This window comes from Paramisgurnus dabryanus, chromosome 22 (assembly GCF_030506205.2).
Source record: "Paramisgurnus dabryanus chromosome 22, PD_genome_1.1, whole genome shotgun sequence".
NCBI lineage: Eukaryota > Metazoa > Chordata > Actinopteri > Cypriniformes > Cobitidae > Paramisgurnus > Paramisgurnus dabryanus.
The window spans coordinates 5,813,604-5,835,957 of NC_133358.1; the positions used below are offsets into that span (position 1 = coordinate 5,813,604).

Genomic DNA, 22,354 nt, shown 5'->3' on the forward strand with positions numbered 1-22,354 from the left:
GAGTTAGAACCTGCCGAATGAGTTAGGTTGGTGTGATCACTTTATTCTTAAATTTTTTTTTTATTAAAAACTGTATTAAAATTTATTTATTTAGCTTCTGATATGATTTTGAGTAGAATATGACGCTGTGTATGTATATGTTCTGTATGTTTCGATAACGACAACTCAGGTGTCTTTTCCAATAGATTTCTCTCTCTCTCTCTCTCTCTCTCTCTCTCTCTCTCTCTCTCTCTCTCTCTCTCTCTCTCTCTCTCTCTCTCTCTCTCTCTGCATGACTTTGATCGCAGGGTTTGGGAAAAGGCAGCTGTCGTGTTTGCTCGCGGACAAACGCTGTATTTATCTGCCTCTAAAACTTCAGTATAGGCGGAGCACAACAATATCATTAATGCAGCTGGACACAGATAAACACACCGTCTGATCCACTGTCATATCTCACAATGTGGACTATCTGCGGTGTCTTGATCTCCTGGGGTCTGCTGCTCTTGGTACATGTCCGAGCTCAGTCTCAAAACAGGTACTGTAACTTCAATCTCGCATACACTGTCATTGAATGAATCTCACCTGGATTCAGATATTACATCCACGACACACAATATTGATATAATGTCTGCTAGATTCAAGTTAAAGTTGTATTATTCATGACGAGCCATTGGTTCTCCACAGCAGACATGAGTGATGCTTCTGCGAAGCTACATTTTTGCCATTTGGTTTTCTAGGCAGACCTTCACATGTGGTGGGAATATAACAGGAGATTCAGGTGCTATCGGTAGTCAGGGTTATCCTGGCGTCTATCCACCCAATACCAAATGTGTATGGAGAATTACAGTAAGTATTAATAGTTCGTGTATATTTATTATCAATACATAGTGGAATGCTGGCTGTAAATGAGACTTACTTTGTCTGAATTTAACAGAGTAGAACAAAGAACAGTGTTAAAGTTTTACAGTAGGTTGATTTGAATTTTATTACTGGGTTTTGTGCAAATGCAATTATGAATCGGAGCTGTTTTTTAATGTAAAGGTTCAGGTTATTAGGCCTATTTAAGAAAAAAAATGGTCCAATGACATTTCAGTATGCAAATGTTACAAAAATGACGACTGAATTTTAAATGGCTGCTGTAAACTGTAGCAATATACAAACCTCACTAGTTGTGCATAATATAGCATTTGTATACTCTGTAAAAATTCATATTTTTGGGATACCGAGAAAACATTTCTAACATGTACAGTATATAACAGTGCACACACACAGTGTCATTTACTGTATCCCAAAATGCATTGCGTGGAAATTAACAGCGGCCTTGTAAATTCATTCTTTGTATCATATTTTCACATTTTAAACAGATTAGATTTAGGGAAAAAAACCTTTCTATTTGTCAGATGATATCTGAAAGCCTCTCATATGCATATTGATGAGGTAATGTGGCAGTCATGCTACAGTTTATCATGGATCAGCGGCGCCTAATGCTTCACTTGCTATTTTAATACATAATAAGCAGTGTGTGCTGTGTAGTCTGCAGTAAGTAGTAAGCTAGTCTTCTCTTCCTTATACAGAGATATTTTCAGACACATGATTATACAAATAAAAAGCATACTAAAGGTTTAGGCTGTAATAATAAGTATGTTTGTTAGGCACTTGGAGATGAGGTAATCACAGAAAATAAGGAAGACAAATAAATAATAAATTCAAGAAATTTTATTATGGTGCTGTTTCGAAAGCAATGTGATGATGCAATAGAAAGTCACAGCAAGAATCAGACTATATGGTTGTAATGTGTGCTTGCTCTGGCTGCTGGCCACACTGCATCCTTTGTGGAAACACAAGACTCATTCCCGCATTTTATTGCACTGCCTCCATTTTTAGAGATGCAGTTGGTGACCTGGGACTAACTAAGATTATTTATTTTCCATTTTATTTTAACACGAATAGGCTTAAGGCAAAAGTTGCTACTATGACTACTATGTTTTAATACTGACTCACAAAACACTTCTGTGGTTAATTGAGGGGAACTCCCAGGATGACACAGGAAAGCAAAAATTAGATCAAAAATTCATCATCAAACAGACTATTTTCTTAGTCTGACTAAGAAACGCGATAACTCCGGTTTTGTTTTGTTTTTCAGAAATCTCATTTTTTGGTTGTGCATTCCAATTAATATCAATTACACTGCAGCTGGTTTGTTTTGATTTAAACCTTCATAACTTAAAAAATAATAACATGATAACATAATAATAAACATGTTTTGACAAAAATGTTAAAAACGGATTCATCTTGTTTTGCAACAAAACTCTATATATATATATATATATATATATATATATATATATATATATATATATATATATATATATATATATATATATATATATATATATATATATATATATATAGTACTCTGCAAAAGTCTTAGGCCACCATGCTACCATTAGATTTGTTAGTTTTGCAATTGTATAGTGATCATATATAATTATTTCTATTTCTAAGTCTCTTTATTAGAATACATCTAGAAAATACAGGAAAACTCTTAAACCTTCCTTAAAATAAATCCTGATTTCTAATTCTAATCGAATGACATTTAGTTCTGAAAATGTTTTGTTTTTAATTTTGTGTACAGATTTCCTGTATTTTCTTTTTGTATCTTAAAAAAGAGTGAAAAATAAATATTGATGGACATTGAAACTTTGCTAAAACAACAAAGCTGGTGATGGTGGCCTAAGACTTTTGCACAGTACTGTGTGTATAAGATATAGATTTAGCAATCAGATTTTATTTTTTATTTTTATTAGCTCATTTCTAAGAAATGCAAACCTTCCACGAGGGAAAAGCATTTCCTAACTAAGCCAAGACAAGAAGAACATAATGTCTCAATCATTTATTATTTATTATGCATATGTGTGTTAAACTGCAGTTAAGACAGCTCATAGCATAAGAATTAGGCTGTTATCAGTTTCAGAAAGTTGTTATTTGGGAAAAACAAACCTTGGTACTTCACCACTGACCAATCAGAATTGAGCATTCCATAGCGCCATGTAATAAAGTAGGATAAATATAAAGAGGTTGGCCTTATTTTTGTTATTTGAAAGGTTGTTTCACACTACACTGTGATTTAGTTAAAGGCTTTACTACAGAAAAAAGCAAAATATATGTAATGTAAAAAATAAATGTTTTATTTTGGAATATTGCACACTTTTAAGTCATACTTTTAAGTCAGTGAGAACTTAATAAGTTTAAGTTAACAAACAGCATTGAGTCTTAGTGTTCATTTTTAGGATTATTTAATGCCTAGAATAGTTCCTAACAGTTTTATAATTAAAACTGTTAGGAACTATTCTAGGCATTAAATATTCCTAAAAATGAACACTAAGACTCAATGCTGTTGTTAACTTAAACTTATTAAGTTGTCATTGACTTAAAAGTAACTTAAAATGTTAGTTTGTTTTTCAAAAAAGTATTGTATGACTTCAGAAGACTTGGAATACGGCACAGGTCATGTGGACGATTATATTATACTTTTATAATACTCACTGTGTGAACTAATCCTAAAGGGGGTTGCACACTGGCCGTGCAGCTCAGGGATTTGAGCAACTTTCTGAGTCAAAGCTGGGTTGCGCGGACAGACGCCACTTGGCGGCACCGGTTTGCGTATACTCATAGAAAACAATGTGTTAGATTTTTTTAGAACGGCGCGGCGCTGAGCTGCGCGTCTGGTGTGCGAACCCCTTGTGTGGCGCGACAGGGATTTGAGCAACTTCCTTTGCCGTCATTTCTCGGGGTGTCTTCTTTTGTGTTCGTCGGAGGAGGGGGATGCGTGCGGGTTTGGAGCATAGACTGTAAAAAAAGATGGACGACGCCTGTTCGCTCTCTTCCATAGGTGAAAAGTGAAGCCGCAGGTGTCCCGATATGGCGCTGACATCTTGGGTCTTGAGTCTGCGCAATAGCGATTTCTGGACCAGTCATGCGCAGTAGTGAGCAGGAAGGGAAGCCGCGAAGTCAAAACCCCGCCCTCGCTCTCGTAGAATGCGCATATCACACGATATCACAGCTGTCAATCATGACGTTACACCACCGTTTTTATATCATTAAATAACTAACTAAACACAAACCTATTTTAAAAACAAACATTTGAATTTACATCAGCGTGATAAAAACTACAATAAATGACAGAAACCAGCTTCGGAAAAAGATAATTGAAGTGTAATTAATTTTTTTAGTTGGTCTCAAGTCCCATTGAATAACATGGGGAGGCAGGGTTTATGACCTATACGACCAGTCACTGGGGGGCGATCGAGACGTTTTGGCTTCACTTTTCACGGCTTGTGCGGCACGCTTGGTTTGGAGCAGCGAGGGGATGGGTGGGTGGTGGCTGAGTTTTTCATTTTGAAGTGAACTATCTTTAACTCAAGTCACTTTTACTCCTGTTTTATTCTATTTAACATTTTAAACTGTTTTTATTAAAATCGCATTTATTTTCATTAATTGTTATTTTAAATTCTCATGTATCTTTGTTTTTATTGTGATTTTATTGTGTATCTCTTATTTTTACATTTTCTTTTTTATATATTGTTTTCTCATTTCTGTGTAAAGCACTTTGAATGACCTCTGTGTATGAAATGTGCTATACAAATAAACTTGCCTTGCCTTGAGTCAAAGCTGGACGGCGCGGACAGGCGCCACTTGGCGGCACCGGTGTGCGTATACTCATAGAAAACAATGTGTTTGATTTTTTTAGAACAGCGCGGCGCTGAGCTGCGCGTCCGGTGTGGGAACCCCCTGTGTTGCGTGACAGGGATTTGAGCAACTTCTTGAGTCAAAGCTGGACGGCGCAGACAGGCGCCACTTGGCGGCACCGGTGTGCCTTATACTCATAGAAAACAATGTGTTAGATTTTTTTAGAACGGCGCTGAGCTGCGCGTCCAGTGTGCAATCCCCTTTAAATAGATACTAAAAAGTAGTGTGTATGTAGTGTGTATAGAAGAAAAATTGTGGTTAATCATATACATTGATTACAAGATATGGTATTCTCACCACTGTCTTATTTGATCTCTTGTAACATCATAAACAATATCTCTTTCATGCAGGTTCCTGATGGCAAAGTGGTTGTCCTCACATTCAGATTTCTTGACTTGGAGAGTGATAACCTGTGCAGGTATGATTATGTGGACGTTTACAGCGGTCATGCCAATGTTCAGCGTCTTGGCCGCTTCTGTGGGACGTTCAGACCAGGAGCCCTTGTTTCTACAAGCAATAAGATGCTTATACAGATGGTATCTGATGCCAACACAGCTGGCAGTGGCTTCCTAGCTGTGTACTCTGCTGCCAACCCACATGAGCGAGGTGAGGCAGGGCAACTCTATGACAATAGTGGCTTTATTAAATAAGTTCATATTTAAATAATTTTATCATAAAACCACTTATTCGTTGTATTTGTGCTGTAGGTGCTATTCTGCGGTAAACAGACGCTGGTAAGAACATGGTTTGTGGCAAGGAAATTATCAAAATAAGGAAACTACACTTAGAGGGCCCTATTTTAACGATCTAAGCGCATTGTCTAAAGCGCACAGCGCAACGTCTAAATGGGCGTGTCCGAATACACTTTTGCTAATTTAACGACGGGAAAAATGTTTTTTGCCCCGAGCGCATGGTCGAAAAGGGTAGGTCCTATTGTAATGGGAGTATTTTGGGCGTAACGTGCAGTAAACCAATGAGAGTCACAGCTCTCATCCCCTTTAAAAGCCAGTTGCGCTGGCGCTATGTCTAATCCCTATTTAGATGACAGACTTTGTAAACTGAAAAACTAAGCAGAGGAAGAAGATCCCCAGTTTAAGATTAATGTTAAATAATTGTGTTGTTTTTTCTCATAATTAGTCCTCATTTATGTCCAAGAGATTCAATAATAATCTTTTACATTCAATCCTTTAATCTTTCATATTTAAAATCATTTTTGTGCTGCTGCGTATTCATGTACTTTGTGATAAGCAAACCCGCGTTGTCCTCCCGTTTATAGGCGCATATTACTAATGCGCTCTTTAAATAACATAAAACACATTGCGCCATTGACTTTAGACTTTAGACCAGGTTTTTGATGGTCAATGGCGTAGTCTATTTTAGTTGTCTCAAAATAGCAACGCGCCAACAATGCGCCTGAACACACCTCATTTTCAGACCAGAACGCCCATGGGCGCAAAAGGGTGCGCAAATGCATTTGCTATTTAAACAACTCGGCGCAAAACGTGAAAATTAGGGTGGAAACTAGCGAAAGACACTTGCGTCGCGCATTGCGCTGCATTGCGCCGGGTGTAAGATAGAGCCCAAAGATTTCTGCCTTTACCAAGTGAAGGAAGTTTAATTGACGATGGATAATCCATCATACAGCCCTTCTTAAACCTACTTTAATAATTTGATACAAATCAATTTAAATGTTATTAGGCGTGGATTGTGTTTAAGAGGGTCATCTTTATTGAGCTGTAAAGAGCTGTTTAACATCTGTGTTCCCTCAAAAAGGTTAGAAGTCAACATAATGCCAGAGAAGATAAATGAATTTCCAATATCCCAGTATAGCCAATAGATTATATTCAATAATTCACTAAAACAGCTGATGATTCACACAAAGGAAAGAAAAATCTGTTTTTACTTTTGTTTGGAAATAAGATTTCCTCCCCGCCTCATGCAAGGTCTGACAGTTGATTTTGAACACTCAGGAAGTGTTGGACGGCTGGAGTCCATTGCTGTGTAGTTCATGGGTTGATGTGGAATTTCTCACAGACGTTTTTCCAGGGATTCAGTGATAGATTTAAACCCCAAAGGCTGACTTGCTCACATAGTCTCTGTACGAGTGACGAGACGTCTGCTTGGATGAAGCAGAACAGCTGGAATTTTAGTGGTTTGTACTGCGTGGGTTTTTTGTCCCATCAGTAGCTGTTAAGATATGTGTTGATAACAATGAAAGCCTGCAGCCTTCACATTCGTCTGTTTTTTTTTTTTTTTTTTTTTGCTAAAATCACACAAAAACAAGTTCAGGAACTCCAAAATGGAACGTGAAGTGATGTGAATCACAATGCGAAATATTTAAATGATCCTAAATTACAAATTGCCTGTATATTCTGCCCTACAAATGCAAAATACCTTAACAATCAATTCAGTTCAAATTACTTTTTAGTTTAGACATTTTAGTGTCATTATTTATCAGTTAATTTCTTCCTGATAGTTTTTTTCACTCTCTAACTTATCCACATGACAAAAGAGGTCTTGAATCTCCCAAAAATATCAATAACAAATTTTTGACCAAAAGGTTACTGCCTTTGTAGAATTGTTGTTTACAACACACTATCATGTGGCTTGTGAAGCCTGTTTGTAAAAGTTATTTCAATGAAAAATTAATCATAATAATAATTATTTATAATAACAATTATTAAAAAAGTGCATTGGTGGCTGTCTCAGTATGTGCATCTGGGGGCAGCACAGTGGCTCAGTTGCCTCCACAGCAAGAAGGTTCCCAAATAAGCCCCAGCAGGGCAGGTGGCCTTTCTGTTTGGACTTTGCATGTTCTCCCTGTGTCAGTCTGTGTTTACTCCGGGAATTCCGGTTTCCTCCCACAGGCCAAAAACATTCAAGTTAGGTGAATTGGATATACCAAATTGTCCCTCCCCAACCTGTATATGGATTAACTGGTTCTTTCCATGAATATAGCCATAGATGATGGAATGCCATAAAGAATAAATAAATAAATAAATTAAGTATGTGCATCTGTAGTCCATTCTTCCGACAACCATCTTCTTTCAACAGAGCTTTTACCATGCTGGGACTTACAAGTTTATAAAATCTCTTATAATGACAGGATTCTAGTTAATTTTAGAATCATGTAATTATCCCATGCATTCCTTTTAATCAGGAACGAACGACCTCACGCTTGGTCTATGTTTAGTGTTGCTCCTGTGGAGTTTAAAGGGAACATTTCCTACATTCTTGTCTGATTGGATTCTTACAGGAGATCAGTATTGTGGTGGGAGATTAGTTAAGCCTTCAGGAACCTTCAAGACCCCTAACTGGCCGGATAAAGACTATCCTGCGGGAGTCACATGTTCCTGGCATATAGTGGCACCGAAAAACCAGGTGAACCTATTATGTCATTTCAGTATTATACTTTCAGCTATTTTGTACTTTATACTTTGTGCTTAATAATGTACATTTCTTTTGCCCATCTGTTACTAAAACGGTTTGTTTTCATAGATAATAGAGGTGAAATTTGAGAAGTTTGATGTGGAGAGGGACAACTACTGCCGTTATGATTACGTAGCGATTTTTAATGGAGGAGAAATCAACGATGCCAAAAGAATTGGAAAATACTGTGGAGACAGTCCACCGGCGTATGTATCTATGCATATAAATGTATTTATACTACAGTTCTTTCTGGTTCTCAAATCTGATTGGCTGAGCGCCCTTCCCAGCCATGAGATATTCTACTGATAACATAACAGTAACCGATTCACTTTTTGTATCATTTCACCACCTACTGGCATTGTAGAATTAGTAAGGGAAGCCTCTTTAAACACATGAGCCATATGCTCATCTCTGACTGAAAAAAGCTGCCATCAGAGCGGATGATCACACATCACAACATTGTATATAAACACTTTCCGTGTGTCTCAATAAGTTCCCTAACTTGTGAATCAGTCTGTGAATCCCAATCGGAAGTGATTATCGCTATGCCCTAGTCTATTTGACGATCAAAGCTCTTTGATGTAATAACCCAAAACAAATAAAATCTAATTTTTGACTATCAAACATGGCTACATCAGAGCCAGCAGGAAATTATAAGTGTCCGAGCTTATGATGCCTGCAGGCCGTGTCTGGATCTCACGTTGGAATCTTTCTAACAGGGTTCCCACGGATCCTTTAAATCCTTGGAAGTTTGCAAATCTGTGTGAAAAAATTCGAGGCCCTGGGAAGTTTTTGAAAATATACATACATAGTGTAGGATAATATCATAAAAACGTCTCGGGTTACGAATGTAACCATTGTTCCCCGAGAAGGGAACGAGACGCTGCGTCGCCGAAGCTACGCTATGGGAACGCCCTCTGCGTGATTGCGTCTGAAGCACGTATGTCAAATCAATCCAATGGTCAAGTGACATGTCATAGGCGGGTGACGTGGGAACCAGGAAGCTATAAAAAGAGCACCCGGCAAGCCGACTTCAGCTCTTTGTGCCTCAGCAAGCGAGTGTGTGTCATTATCATGTCCAAGTCCAAACAAAGTTTTAAGAAGTGTGCTTCCCCGTGTCCTCGTTTCATTACGAGCGAGGACTCGCATCGTCTCTGTGTTATGTGCCTCGCGGCACAACACGCACGATCATCTCTTGAGAGGGGTGGTTGTGCACATTGTGAAAGGATGCCGCTCCATACGCTGCGCTCGCACTCTTCGAGGAGGGTGGTGAGTCGCGTGTTCCCCACGGTTCTGGCCCTGCTGCTGCCGAGGCAGAGCGGAAGCTGCGATCGTGGGGATCACAACTACATCTCGCGGACGAGCTTGAGACGGGTCTCCCCCTTTCTCAGCCTTCACCCGCGGGATCTAGTGCCCCGTCTCTGCCTCACTATTGGTTGAATTTGATATACACATTCAGACACACTTACACCTGGAGGCGTCCCCCAAGTGTCACCGCAGTGACGCAGTGCGAGTTACCTCGAAAGGGAACTGTAACAATGTATCTTAAAAGGTAACACAATGTAATCTTGCTCTCACTTGAAATGTGTCCCCACATTTAGTCCTTAAATTTGAGGGTATTGGACCTGAAAAAGTCCTTGAAAGGTCCTTGAATTTGAAGTTAAATAAGGTGTGGGAACCCTGTTCTTAGCAAATGTTCAAATAAGGGCTAACTTTACTAATCGACTGCCAATTTGAAAATTTTTTACATATATATTCTCGCCTGAACTAATCTTAAAACTACACTTTTTGACCAAGAAATGAAAACAGCCGAAAGGGTTACCTGTCATTATGACCTTATAATCCATGGTGGAAGAAAGTAGGTCAGCAGTTTTTCTGTGCTCAGCTCTGAGCGCCGAGAGTTGAGAGATTCAACTTTGGGTGAAAAGCTCCGCTCGTCAATGTCAGTTCTCACACCGCCGTCCAATCACAGTGGATGGGGGCGGGACAAGTATCACAACAACCAACCGGCTCACAGCTCAAGTATCACAGCTACCAAAGCCCTTGGCTGAAGAAAGCTGGCGCTCAGCTAAAAAAACAGCTGGCATTGGGGTTCTCCAGGTGTTTTCAGCCGCGTTTAAAAGTTTTGGTGAGCACAACCCCTAAGAGCGATATTGCTTAAAGGATTAGTCCATTTTCAAAAAAAAAATCAGATAATTAATTAAAAATCCACCATGACATCCAAAATGTTAATGTCTTTCTTTGTTCAGTCGAGAAGAAATTATGTTTTTGGAGGAAAACATTCCAGGATTGTTCTCATTTTAATGGACCCCAACACTTAACAGTTTCAATCCAGTTTAAAATTGCAGTTTCAAAGGACTCTAAACGATCTCAAACGAGGCATAAGGGTCTTATCTAGCAAAACTATTGTCATTTTTGGCAAGAAAAAAATTCACTTTTAAAACACAACTTCTCATCTTCCTCCATTCCTGTGACGCGCCAGCCCGACCTCACGTAATTGCGTAATGATGTCGAAAGGTCACATGTTACATATATGAAACGCACATTTGCGGACCATTTTAAACAATAAACTGACACAAAGACATAAATGAGTACCATTCGACATACAACAACATTGGAACGCTCCACTTTATCCACACTTGTAAACGCTGGAGCGTAGTTTCGCATACGTCATCCGTGACCTCTTGACGTGATGATGTATTACGTGAGGTTGCGCTGGCGCGTCACACAAACGGAGGAAGACGAGAAGTTGTGGTTTAAAAGTGATTTTTTTTTTTTTCTTGCCAAAAATGACAATCGTTTCACTAGATAAGACCATTATGCCTCGTTTGGGATCGTTTAGAGTCCTTTGAAACTGCAATTTAAACGGCATTAAAACTGTTAAGTGTTGGGGTCCATTAAAACCTAAATTAAGTCTGAATTTTACCTAATGGATATTCTATAGGATTTCGGTCTTCTCAAAAGAGTTCCTTATTTTCATTAGATTTTCTCTTTGTATCTTAATAAAGAGATCAAAGAAAAATATGGATACGGTAGTCTTTTAATATTTCAAAGCTGGTGGTGGCCTAATGGGGCGTACATACCAAAACTTTTAACGCGGCTGAAAATGCCTGGAGGACGCCGTATCCCAGCTGTTTTTTTAGCTGAGCGCCAGCTTTCTTCAGCCGAGCGCTTTGGTAGCTGTCATACTTGAGCTGTGAGCCGGTTGGTTGTGATACTTGTCCCGCCCCTCCTTCACTGTTATTGGACAGGCGTGTAAGGTCTGACAAAAAAACGCTAACTGCTGGCTTATTTGAAAAACGCTGAGCTTCCATTGAAAACATGCGCCGGTCGCGGGTGTAAAAGCTTTGGTGTGCACACCCCCTAAGACTTTTGCACAATACTTTATAATATCAGTATTTGGATGGATGGATAGATGTACAGTATATTTGTATATGCATTTAGTCTGATGTTTTGTGTATCTTTTAGGCCTGTGTTTTCAGAGGGAAATCAGCTCTTCATTCAGTTTCTCTCTGATCTGAGTTTAACAGCAGATGGTTTTATCGGTCATTACAAATTTAGACCAAAGAAACTTCCCACCACAACTATCCCACCAACCACAACAGCACCGCCCACTACCACCAGACCCATACGTAAGTAGTAGTTTCTGAGTTTAATATTACATTATGGAGTTGGACTGAAGTTGCAATGTCATTTGTAGCTTGGTTGACTGCCTGAAAAACCTTGTCTCCAGAACTAAGGTGATTTACATAGCCATAGCAATTGCCATTGAGAGCTATAGGATTATAGATATTATAGACCTCCTTGGTAGCTTATGAGATGATTTCTTCTCTACTTCAATGATGTGTAGGTAGTATGGACCTTAGCATGCATGGCATTACAAAAATGTTTCAAAGTATCCTATAAGGCACAAAACAGCACACCAGCCGTGCTTGGGTTTTTTAGCAGGGATGAATTTAGTCACATAAGAGTGATGAAGTGTTTTGGCACCTATTCAAAGTCAGATGAGGCCGTTTTCAGCATATGCTACAAAAATGTGTTCAGTCCGGTTAATGTGATGGATTGACTTAAGATTGTGGAAAGTCAACTGATGCTGATGCCAAGCAGTGTAAAGCAAAGCTTGTTCATGAGAGGTGGACCAGGACATCACATATCTCAGGTCACGTTGCCTGCTTACTGAACTACAGACATAACTTATATTTATCTGGTTTGTTTGATTGTACGATTTCATTTCATGGTCATTGGTCACCAAACAAACTTTCTAATTTGTTTAATGCTGTGGTTTTGTTCCTCCAAAAAATTGTGACAAAAAATACAAATTTGTTGTCCATGTTGTAATGATGCTTGGTATGCAACTGTTCACAGTTTCTAACAAATGCACTACAACAGTACATAAAACCAAAAGCATTGGCCCAACCCACATCTGTAATCAAACCAATGGCATCTGCAAACAAATAATGCTACAGCTTTACATTTCTGAACCGTAGGGTTTACAAACCAACCCCACAGCAACAGACTGTGATGTCTGTGAGGTCGGTACACACAAAGTGAATGGGGAAAAAGTAGCATGTCTCTTTTGCGTCTGTGTGAGATAAGATAACTTTAACTTTGCACTGGTTGGCTAAGACGAGCATCCAATCAAAATGATGTGACTCCTATAAGAGCGCCACCATGATAAAAAATGCTGAATTGGCATACAAAGAAAAGGAGATGATGACTGACATTAGAAAACTTGCGAAACACAACAACAAAGCTCAAAACCTGCCTGATGCCCGACCGTCTGCTTGGTGTTTGTGTAATGATTTTTACACAAGTCTCAAATAATTTCAGTATTTGTCTTTTTTAGTTTTTTTTTCAGGCAACCTGTAAATGAAACAAAATAAATAATACAATTGAAATGAAGTTAATTCAAGTCAATTTGAATATTACGCCCATATATAAATTAAGTTCACGACATGGATACTTTCAAGTTCAAACGAAGAAGTTGGGAAAATGCAGTTTGGAGCCAGATTACTGAAGAGAAATTGATCTTACACCAAAAATGTCAAAATTGTAATTTAAAATAATTAAATATTAACATTATTGTTATATAAGTATTGAATAAGTATCTGTAGTTTTTTTAAATATATTATTCTTTAATATAAGTTACATCTACTTATACACAATTCACCATATTAGAGCTGTGTAGTATCATCATTTTTATTACGAAATATTCTGCATAAAAATAGAAATAAATTTAAATATCCTTCTGTATGTGAATTTCATTGCAGGTTTTGCACATAAGACTGTAGGCAGAATTAGTAAATTTATGACAAACCACATAAATGATATTTATCTTTCTTTTCAGACAGACTGTAAGCAGTCTTATATATTTCAAAGCTTGGACGCTTTAATGCGCAAACTTGTTTTCCTCTAGTAAATACTAAGGTATTTTTTCTATGTATTTTAGGAAGTGTTGTTGTCTGTATACTACAGAAGAAACATTTTTCAGGACTTTTCTTGCTATCTCTGCTTGCCTCTATAGCTTTGAAGTACTCTGCAGCGCTGTGTCAACAGAAATGCAAACGTAAGGGAACCCCTGAGAGCCACTACTGTTCCAGTAACTTCGGTAAGAGAAATTATTTTTTTGCTGACACACGCAGACACATACAACTCCACACAAGTGAAAGTGAGGTGAGAAATTGTAGGAAGTGGGCGTCAGATAGATAAAATATAGATAAGATCATTCAGAATAAGTGGAAACAAACATTGATTGTTCACACGTTGTCTATAATCCTGGCTGTTTCGTAATTACTTTCAGCCTGCTATCTTTGGTTTGCTGGTGTTTTTCAAAAGTTTCCTTGAGCATTTGTGTCCATTTCGTACAGTGGATTTGTGTGTTTGGACACAGGCTGCTTGTGTAAATAAGCTGCAGTGCTCTGTGGGTGAAGTGTTTGTAAATGGGAGTGTTGATTCAGTCGAGGTCTTTGGCCACAGTCACCCCTGGAACAGGTCTTCAATGTTCACATTCACAACGTGTTTACAGAGAAATGCAGATATTCAATTATGATTTCTGTTGAAGTTTACTTGGATTTGCATATCCTGTGGTTATTGGAGACAAAGTCTAAATTTGAATGGAGGTGGAAAATTACATTTATATCAACTCAACCTTTAATTCCTTAACTGTGCTTTAGTTATAACTGTGGTACACCTCCAGGAGCTCTGGTTTATTTGTAAAAAAATCGGTATAGACCAATTTCGTGTTTGCAAACAGAGATGACGGTTTTTTTTTGTGGGCGGAGCCAAACTGGTTGCAGAAAGTGACTGCTCCGCAGTAGGGTTGTGAAGTGTTTTAGCATTAAACCGTGATTTTTATGGATCCGGTGTTCTGTCGAAGTCTGATTCACCTATGTTTCCCTTTAGTGCAATGTTTCTTATAGCGTTTTAATCACATTACGTTTATTTTTTAGATAAATAAAAAGTTTAAATGGCTTGGCTACTGATATGCATGTATGTATTTTATATGTATTGTTCTTTTTTGCTAAATCAATTATTTTTACAGTCTGAATCGCTAAAGTACATTTAAAAGCAATACTGTCATGTATTATATATAATAGCGTTTATTAAATATTTCATAATTTTCCTGTTTTCTATTATTTCTTCCTTAATAAATTATAATTGTAACATGATAAAAACGCTATAAGAAACACATGGAGGGAACAGACTTCGACAGAACACCGGACATCTTCTCTACTTATTTTCTATTCTAATTATTAAAAGGTTTCCAGATGATTTCCTCGCTCCATTCTGTCCGCTTAAGGGCTTATTGTAATCATAAACACCTACGTTTATCTTCAAATGATGTCTTCGACGATGGTATTCTATAAAAATAAAAGCCATCTTTTTTGGCATTCTTATTCTGACACTTAACAGCACAACAGGACATTTTCTAGTGAGTTATCTTGCTCTTTTCACTCGTGTCTAATTCATTGCACTGTTTTTCTGCAACGGCATTGCGCGCGCAGCTTGCAGTGACGTAACTGTGACGTCTACTCTAAATTGGTATATAGCTGATCTGAGCTGATGGTATTACATAACTTTTGTCAAGGGACCAGATTGTAACCTTTTTGGAACCGAATTAATTGGCACTAAATAATTGCTAGGTGAAATTTTATTGAATCTATCATTGCTCTATGCCATTCTCGTATAGTGTAACACAGTCAAAGCATCTGAAAAAATGCTACGCATCATGTGACTACTGTAGATGTTTCATGTCGATGCAGAAATTATATACATTTTTTTATAGATCTAAGATCTGGTCTTAAAAGCTATTCTGATGTATTTCATTTTTTAGTGATTACGGGAACGGTCATAACTGCTGTAACACGTGGAGGTAGCATGTACGCCACCATCTCCATTATCAATGTTTACAAGGAGGGCAGTCTAGCCATTCAACAGGCTGGCAAAACCATGAGCACTAAGATTGTCATCCTGTGCAAGAAATGTCCCTACATCAGGCGAGGTAAGTGCCTGCATATTTAACTTACTAGCTTTAGTTTTTCCTCATTAAAGGTGACAATTTATATTAATTCAATGTTATTTTAAAACCTAAACAAAATGTACCATTAATTTTGCAGTTTACTTTGCTTTTGCTTAAAAATATATATATGAAGCTGTTTTAAGGCTAAAGCACTGTATACACTGTTAAAAATGCTGGGTTATGTTCAACCTAAAAAGTGTTTTTCAAAAAATCATGCACTACGCCTTTAAGCCTCATCTACTTAACCTGTCAGGTTGAATTCTATATTAAGTATATACATTTAAAATGAATGGACTTGGTTTTATTTTTATTATAACATACTGTACATAAACTGCATGTCATATGTAAGTGTATTTACGGGGGGATATATCAGAATTGATTTCTGTGGTACTGTATTTTTTGACAGCATGTTACAGTCAGTAGGTTCATTATGACCTACGCAATATTTCTTTCATTTTGTCTTTTCAGTTTTGGTGAGGCAGTCCACTTATTGTTTTAAATATATAGTCAAATAAAATAGAAATTAACCTAAAATCTGTACCATTTATAAACCTCTTAAAGGAACCTCTTAAACAAAAGTTTTTATTTATTATAACCATCATCAACAGTAACAATTTTTGAAGCTTAACAGATTTTTTCACCATAAACTTTTATATGAACTGTGTAAAGTTTCATAATGTGAAAGGTGCTCTCTCAGAATTATCTGGAACAAATCTTACAGATGCTTCAAGCTCATTAAACAGAGCTTGTAATGGTAAGTAAAAAAACTCACTGTCAGAATATCTCAAAACAACTTATCTTACTACCATATGTTTATAATGTAAATAAACATATGGAGGATCGTGTAAGGCCCCAGAGAAATGCTGATGGAAAGCTCTTCCTGAATGTTCTGCCGCTCACGTCACTGCATTCAGGTTTTTTCTGTGTGGTGTCACTAGGTTTGAACTACATCTTCATGGGCCAGTCGGATGAGGATGGACGTGGAATGATCGCACCCCATCATTTCGTCATGGCTTTCAAGGCCAAGAACCAGAAGGCCTACAACATGCTAAAGAACAAACACTGCTGAGCTATCCAAAATTCTTCCAGTTTCTTCGTACTTACTGCATGACCCGACTTCATTCAACAAACGGGTCTAAGGATTTTTGAAGCACAAGAGCCCTGGATGGACTCTCTTTTATTCATATTTTTCATGACTATTTTTCTTATAGCTTAAAGGAATAGTCTACTCATTTTCAATATTAAAATATGTTATTACCTTAACTAAGAAGAGTTGATACATCCCTCTATCATCTTAGTGCATGCACGTAAGCGCTGGAGCGCGCTGCGACACTTCGATAGCATTTAGCTTAGCCCCATTCATTCAATGGTACCACTCAGAGATAAAGTTAGAAGGGACTAAACACATCAACGTTTTTCCTATTTAAGATGAGTAGTTATACGAGCAAGTTTGGTGGCACAAAATAAAACGTAGCGCTTTTCTGAGCGGATTTAAAAGAGGAACTATATTGTATGGCGGAACAGCACTTTTGGGAGTACCTCTTTTAAATCCGCTTAGAAAAGCGCTACGTTTTATTTTGTACCACCAAACTTGCTCGTATAACTACTCGTCTTAAATAGGAAAAACGTTGATGTGTTTGGTCACTTCTAACTTTATCTCTGAGTGGTACCATTGAATGAATGGGGATAAGCTAAATGCTATCTAAGTGTCGCAGCGCGCTCCAGCGCTTATGTGCACGCACACAGATGATAGAGGGATGATTCAACAGTTCTTAGTTAAGGTAATAACATATTTTAATATAGAAAATGAGTAGACTATTCCTTTAAGAGATTGACAGAAACTAGAATGTAAAGATTTTGGTGTTTTGATGCACACCATCCAGACCAAGATATTCTTGATTTTTTTGTGATTAAAAAGCAAAGTTACAGAAACTTTATTTGTGGATTCTGAAAGACTGTAGCGTCACCTTTTGGTCATCTTAAATCATGTTGGATTTTTGTTACCGTGTCTCTTGTCTAAAAAAAATATTCTCATAGAAGCTAATTCTATTATGATATTAAGTTATAAATTATTTGTTTTATGAGAGAAAATAAAGTCCATTATCAGTTTTGACACTGATTATTGTTGTATGTGTGTTTATTTGCTGTGCATATTATTTGCGATTATGTAGAAAGATTTCAACCCAAGATCTTTTTTCAAAAAAAGTTTAAAGCTGGAAATATTTGGGCAGTTGATATGGTCATGTTAGAACATCTTTCTTAAATTGCTTGAGGCACAGAGTGCTTGACTATGAAGGGCACAGCATTTAACTCATTAATAAGCACTTACTGTACAGAGCCAATATGCTAAAATTTACTACATTATAAATAGCCTGTTTTTGCTTTAAATGGCCTCATGATAAATGACAGTATGAATACTGACACGATAATTTATCAATTTTCTAAACCTGCTTGCCCTCTGTAGGGTCACAGGGCTGGAATCTATTCTAGCATCTTGGACCACATGTAGGGTACATTCTGTAGATGGTGACAAAATGTTGATATTTAAATATGGTGGATAAATATGAATAATATAATACATTTTGGTACAATGTTTTGCCACCTGCATTAAACTACAACAGAAAAGTTTGTCAAAAAATGCCTCGCCTACAAATACAGAGGAGTATGAAGGTTTAAGCATACAGTATACACTCTAAGGGGTTGTGAACACCAAAACTTTTAAACGCGGATGAAAACGCCAGGAGGACGTCGAATGCCAGCTGTTTTTCAGCTGAGTGATACTTCAGCTGTAAGCCTGTTGGTTGCTGTGGTAATGTCCCGCCCCTCCTCCACTGTGATTGGACGGCCGTGTGAGAACTGACATTGACGAGCGGAGCTTTTCACCCAAAGTTGAATATTTTTCAGCTCGACGCTCAGTGGTTCAGCGCGAAAGAAAACCGCTAGCTGCTGGCTTTTTTGAAAAACGCAGAGCTTCCATTGGAAACAATTGAAAACATGCTCTGGCTGCGAGCATAAAAGCTTTGGTGTGCATGCCCCTAAGCGGTTGATTACACCAAAAGCATTTTAAAGCTTGAAAATGTGAGGCAGACAGCACGGCTTTATTTATATGACTTCAGAAAAGAGCATCGCGATGCGTTTTTCATGTTGCTACTGTAGGCAACCACAGAGGCAGCCGTCCTGTCAATCAAATATTGAAGCATGCTACTTTAAACTTCTGTCACCACAAGGGAAGTATGGAAGCTATTTTTTGACTTTTTTAAATTAATTAATTAAATTATAAAATAATCAATTAAATTATAAAATAAAAAATAAAATCGCAAAATATCTCCCAAATTTGAAAATGAAATGTTAAAATTAAAACATTATATTAAATTATTTCATTTTCATTTTTTAACGTGATGAAGCATCATTCCGGCCAAATTGAAAAATTTAATTAAATTGATGATTTGACATTTCATTTTCAATATAATCTTGAGTCAAGACTGACAATATTAAAATAAAAAGGCAAGTTTGAAAAGGAATCTGTAAATACATTTTTTAAAAGGCTTTTTATTCATGCCCAAGCAATAATAGGGACAAAATTAAAATGTAAAGTTCAGTTTTAATTTTATGTTCTGTTTTTCTTTTTCATTTTCGTTTTAATTTTCGTGTTCATTTTTATTTTCAACTTGTATGCAAATTCAATGTTAATCAGTGGGTGGGGCTTACTTGCTTAAAAAAAGAAGATTGGCTGAAGCAGTGTTGCCAACTCAGTGACCTTATTGCTACATCTAGCGACTTTTAGACCCATTTAGCCAAACTTAGCGACTGTTTGGATGAATCTTAGCTTCACATCTGTACAGATAGGCTACTGGGTGGATTGTACTGGCCAACAAGTGCCGGGTGGCGCTGTCACGGTGAAATGTGCGTCTACCCTCTGTACATGGAGCTGGGCAGTGAGCAACATTTAGACTGTACGAGCTTACGTGTGGATTGTTTACATTTCAAAGGAGGAAGAAACATTAAAAGAAGCTGGTCCGCTGTTATGTATGTGCGTATTTTTACACATCTGAAATAATTTAATATAATGTTTTAATTTTTATTTTAGCATTTCATTTTCAAATTTGGGACATATTTTGCGATTTTATTTTTTATTTTATAATTTAATATAATTTAATTAATTAATTTAAAAAAGTCCAAAAATACCTTCCATAGGGAAGGGTGAAAGGCTCTCCCCTCATTCGATTGGACAATAAAAAAACCCAGATGACGTCGGGCGCTTTTCCGCTTAGAGCGCTCCTGCAAAAACGCGTGGCATGGGATGGGGCCAAAACGGGAGACGTTCGGCGTAGATAAACTGCGGGCAAAATGCTCACTGCCCATAGAAAACCATTCAAAAAAGCCGCCTGCCAGAAACACGTTCTGTGTGATCCGCCTCTAAATTATGCAGGGTTATTTTGGGTTAAATATTGGACAAAACACGTTGGGTTATAAATAAACCTATGAGTTGAAACAAGCCAGGATATGTTTATTTAAAGCAACACCAAAGAGTTTTTTTACCTTAAAATAATGTTTCCAAAAAACTTTCAGTCATTCATCCACTCGAAACTTTCACATACGCTTTGCAGCCTCTATCGGCCAAAACCGCACTGAAGAAGTTTCCAACCATCGGGTTGCGGTCCTGTAGTTCGAGTGAAAACTACAAAACATTTTTTTACGGCAGACCTACAATCCAATCAAAGCCAGGCTAAATTATTTGTGACTGTGGTAATGGACAATTCCGCTTCCAACCTGTAGGGGGAGCAAAAAGCAAAAACTCTTTAGTGTTGCTTTAATAACCTAACATGTGTTCTGTCCAATATTTACCCAGCATTAGGTTAAAAATAACCCAGCAGAATTTAGTGTATACAGCAATAGACCGTTTTATTTCCCGTAGACAGACATTTCAAGATTTTTGCTCATCTTGCACAGTAAAACCATCAAATTGGTTAGTAAATATAGCAACCTTAAACATTGTACCTTTACCATAATACATGGTCTGGGTAAACGTATTTTAAGAACATTTCTCTTCAGAAAAAAGTTTTTGTGTTTTCTGTTAAAAAAAAGTATTGGTACCAATATGTACCTCTGAGGAACTTTAGGTTCAAAGGTGTGCTTTTGGAAAGGCTACCACCCCAGTGACATTTGGGACCATTTTTTTCTGGCAGCAATACCTAAAAAGCATAAAGCACTCTAAAAGGTGCTCAATACCAAGAAAAATTGTACATATAAATAATTTCTTCATAGTAAATATTATTTATTTGAAAAGAATTTTCACAATTTTAGAAAACAAGTAGGGCGCAAGAATATTACATAACTTTTATGGTTCTGGAGGCTTTGGCGTAGAATATACAATGTAATACGATTCCAGTAGAGTCCCAAGATTTTCATCACTTTATATCTTCCCAAGAAACAGAAGAAGAGATTTGCCTTGCATGCTGAGCATTTACTAAATAGGCATGGCTTAGCTTCTGGGGTAGAACATGGCATATTTGGAGGTGCGGAAGCCCAGAAGGTCCCTCATTTCATTGCGAAACTTGGAGAGGTCTTGACGCAGATCATGGAGGTTCTCCACTGTGGCCTGGTCTGTGCTTTGCATCTTTTGGCGTGTGGAAGTCAGATAGCGGTGCACAAGACAACACATGATCTTCTGGTAATTCTCATCTCTCTTCTGTTTGAGGTTCTTCCATTCCTGAAAACAAATGAAAGGTTACACTAGCTTATACTCACTTTATACACCACTAATGTAAAGGCCCAGTGCCCGGTTGCATGAAAGTCCTTAAGCTAAGAAATCCCTTAAATATAAGGTTAAGGGTACCCTTAATAAAAAACGGGTTGCAAGAAAAACCCTTAAGTGAACCTTAAGGCTGTCAATAAGTATTTACCCTTGAATGCTAAAGTATTACCTTAAGTTCTGCTATGCGTTGCTACAAAGTCCTTAAGTCCCATTTTCCCTTAAAAACTTAAGGGACTAAAACAGGTCCCTTAACGTCACACGCGATGGCTGATTTTATGGTTTTTTAAGAAAATGAAGCACAAACGCGCATTTCTAACAATCGAAATAATCCCTAGAGAAAAGTGATGCGCATTTATCAGAAGAATGGCGGTTTGATCGTCCGTCAAAATAAAGTGTTTCCAGTTTGAATTACTGTGAGTATTCATGCATGCGGCACTTTACAGTCTGTTATTTGCGATGTTTCATTGTACACAAATTCGCCGTCTGTTGAGCTGCGTGCGTTGATTTGTTTACGCTGTGAGATTTTGTAACCGTAGCAACTGCTTCTCCGCTGCCGTGTTTTGGCAGAGACTATCGTAAAATACTTAGTATAAACACTTAGGTAAGGGTGACAGTTAAGACCTTTGTTGCAACGCTCTTAAATAAATCCCTTACCTCAGGGATTTTTTCTCCCTCAGGGAAACCCTCACTTAAGGAGTTTCATGCAACCGGGCACAGAAAGATAAAGATCTAGGATCCATCATCAGGGTCACTACACCCTTTTTACTAAAGGGGACTTGGACCCAATACAATTTTACAGGTAAATCATTGTCTGATAATGGAAGTTATAGTAGACAGAAAGTTACAAGTTTTCCTGTTAAAATAAATTTTACATAATTTACATAACTGGATATATTTGAAACTTAAAGATGGATTGTAACTCA

At 37.5% G+C, this 22,354-nt stretch overlaps 2 protein-coding genes across 4 annotated transcripts in view; one reads left to right on the plus strand and one right to left on the minus strand.

The window, feature by feature from the left end:
• Positions 1 to 5: 5 nt before the first annotated feature.
• Positions 6 to 16,945, plus strand: pcolce2b (procollagen C-endopeptidase enhancer 2b). The gene is made up of 10 exons (XM_065294674.2): positions 6 to 26; positions 288 to 514; positions 717 to 825; positions 5,079 to 5,334; positions 7,985 to 8,109; positions 8,227 to 8,363; positions 11,626 to 11,789; positions 13,682 to 13,765; positions 15,491 to 15,658; positions 16,615 to 16,945. The coding sequence occupies exons 2-10, from the start codon at positions 438 to 440 to the stop codon at positions 16,743 to 16,745; spliced, it is 1,251 nt and encodes a 416-aa protein (XP_065150746.2). The 5' UTR covers positions 6 to 26; positions 288 to 437; the 3' UTR covers positions 16,746 to 16,945.
• Positions 16,946 to 20,951: 4,006 nt separating this feature from the next.
• The window catches only part of trpc1 (transient receptor potential cation channel, subfamily C, member 1), a 204,226-nt gene continuing 202,823 nt past the window's right edge, over positions 20,952 to 22,354 (minus strand). For all 3 annotated transcript variants that reach the window (XM_065294676.2, XM_073813193.1, XM_065294675.2), the window contains exon 16: positions 20,952 to 21,386. In XM_065294676.2, coding sequence (XP_065150748.1) covers positions 21,159 to 21,386 — 228 coding nt within the window. In that variant the 3' untranslated portion in view covers positions 20,952 to 21,158. The remainder of the gene's footprint in view (positions 21,387 to 22,354) is intronic.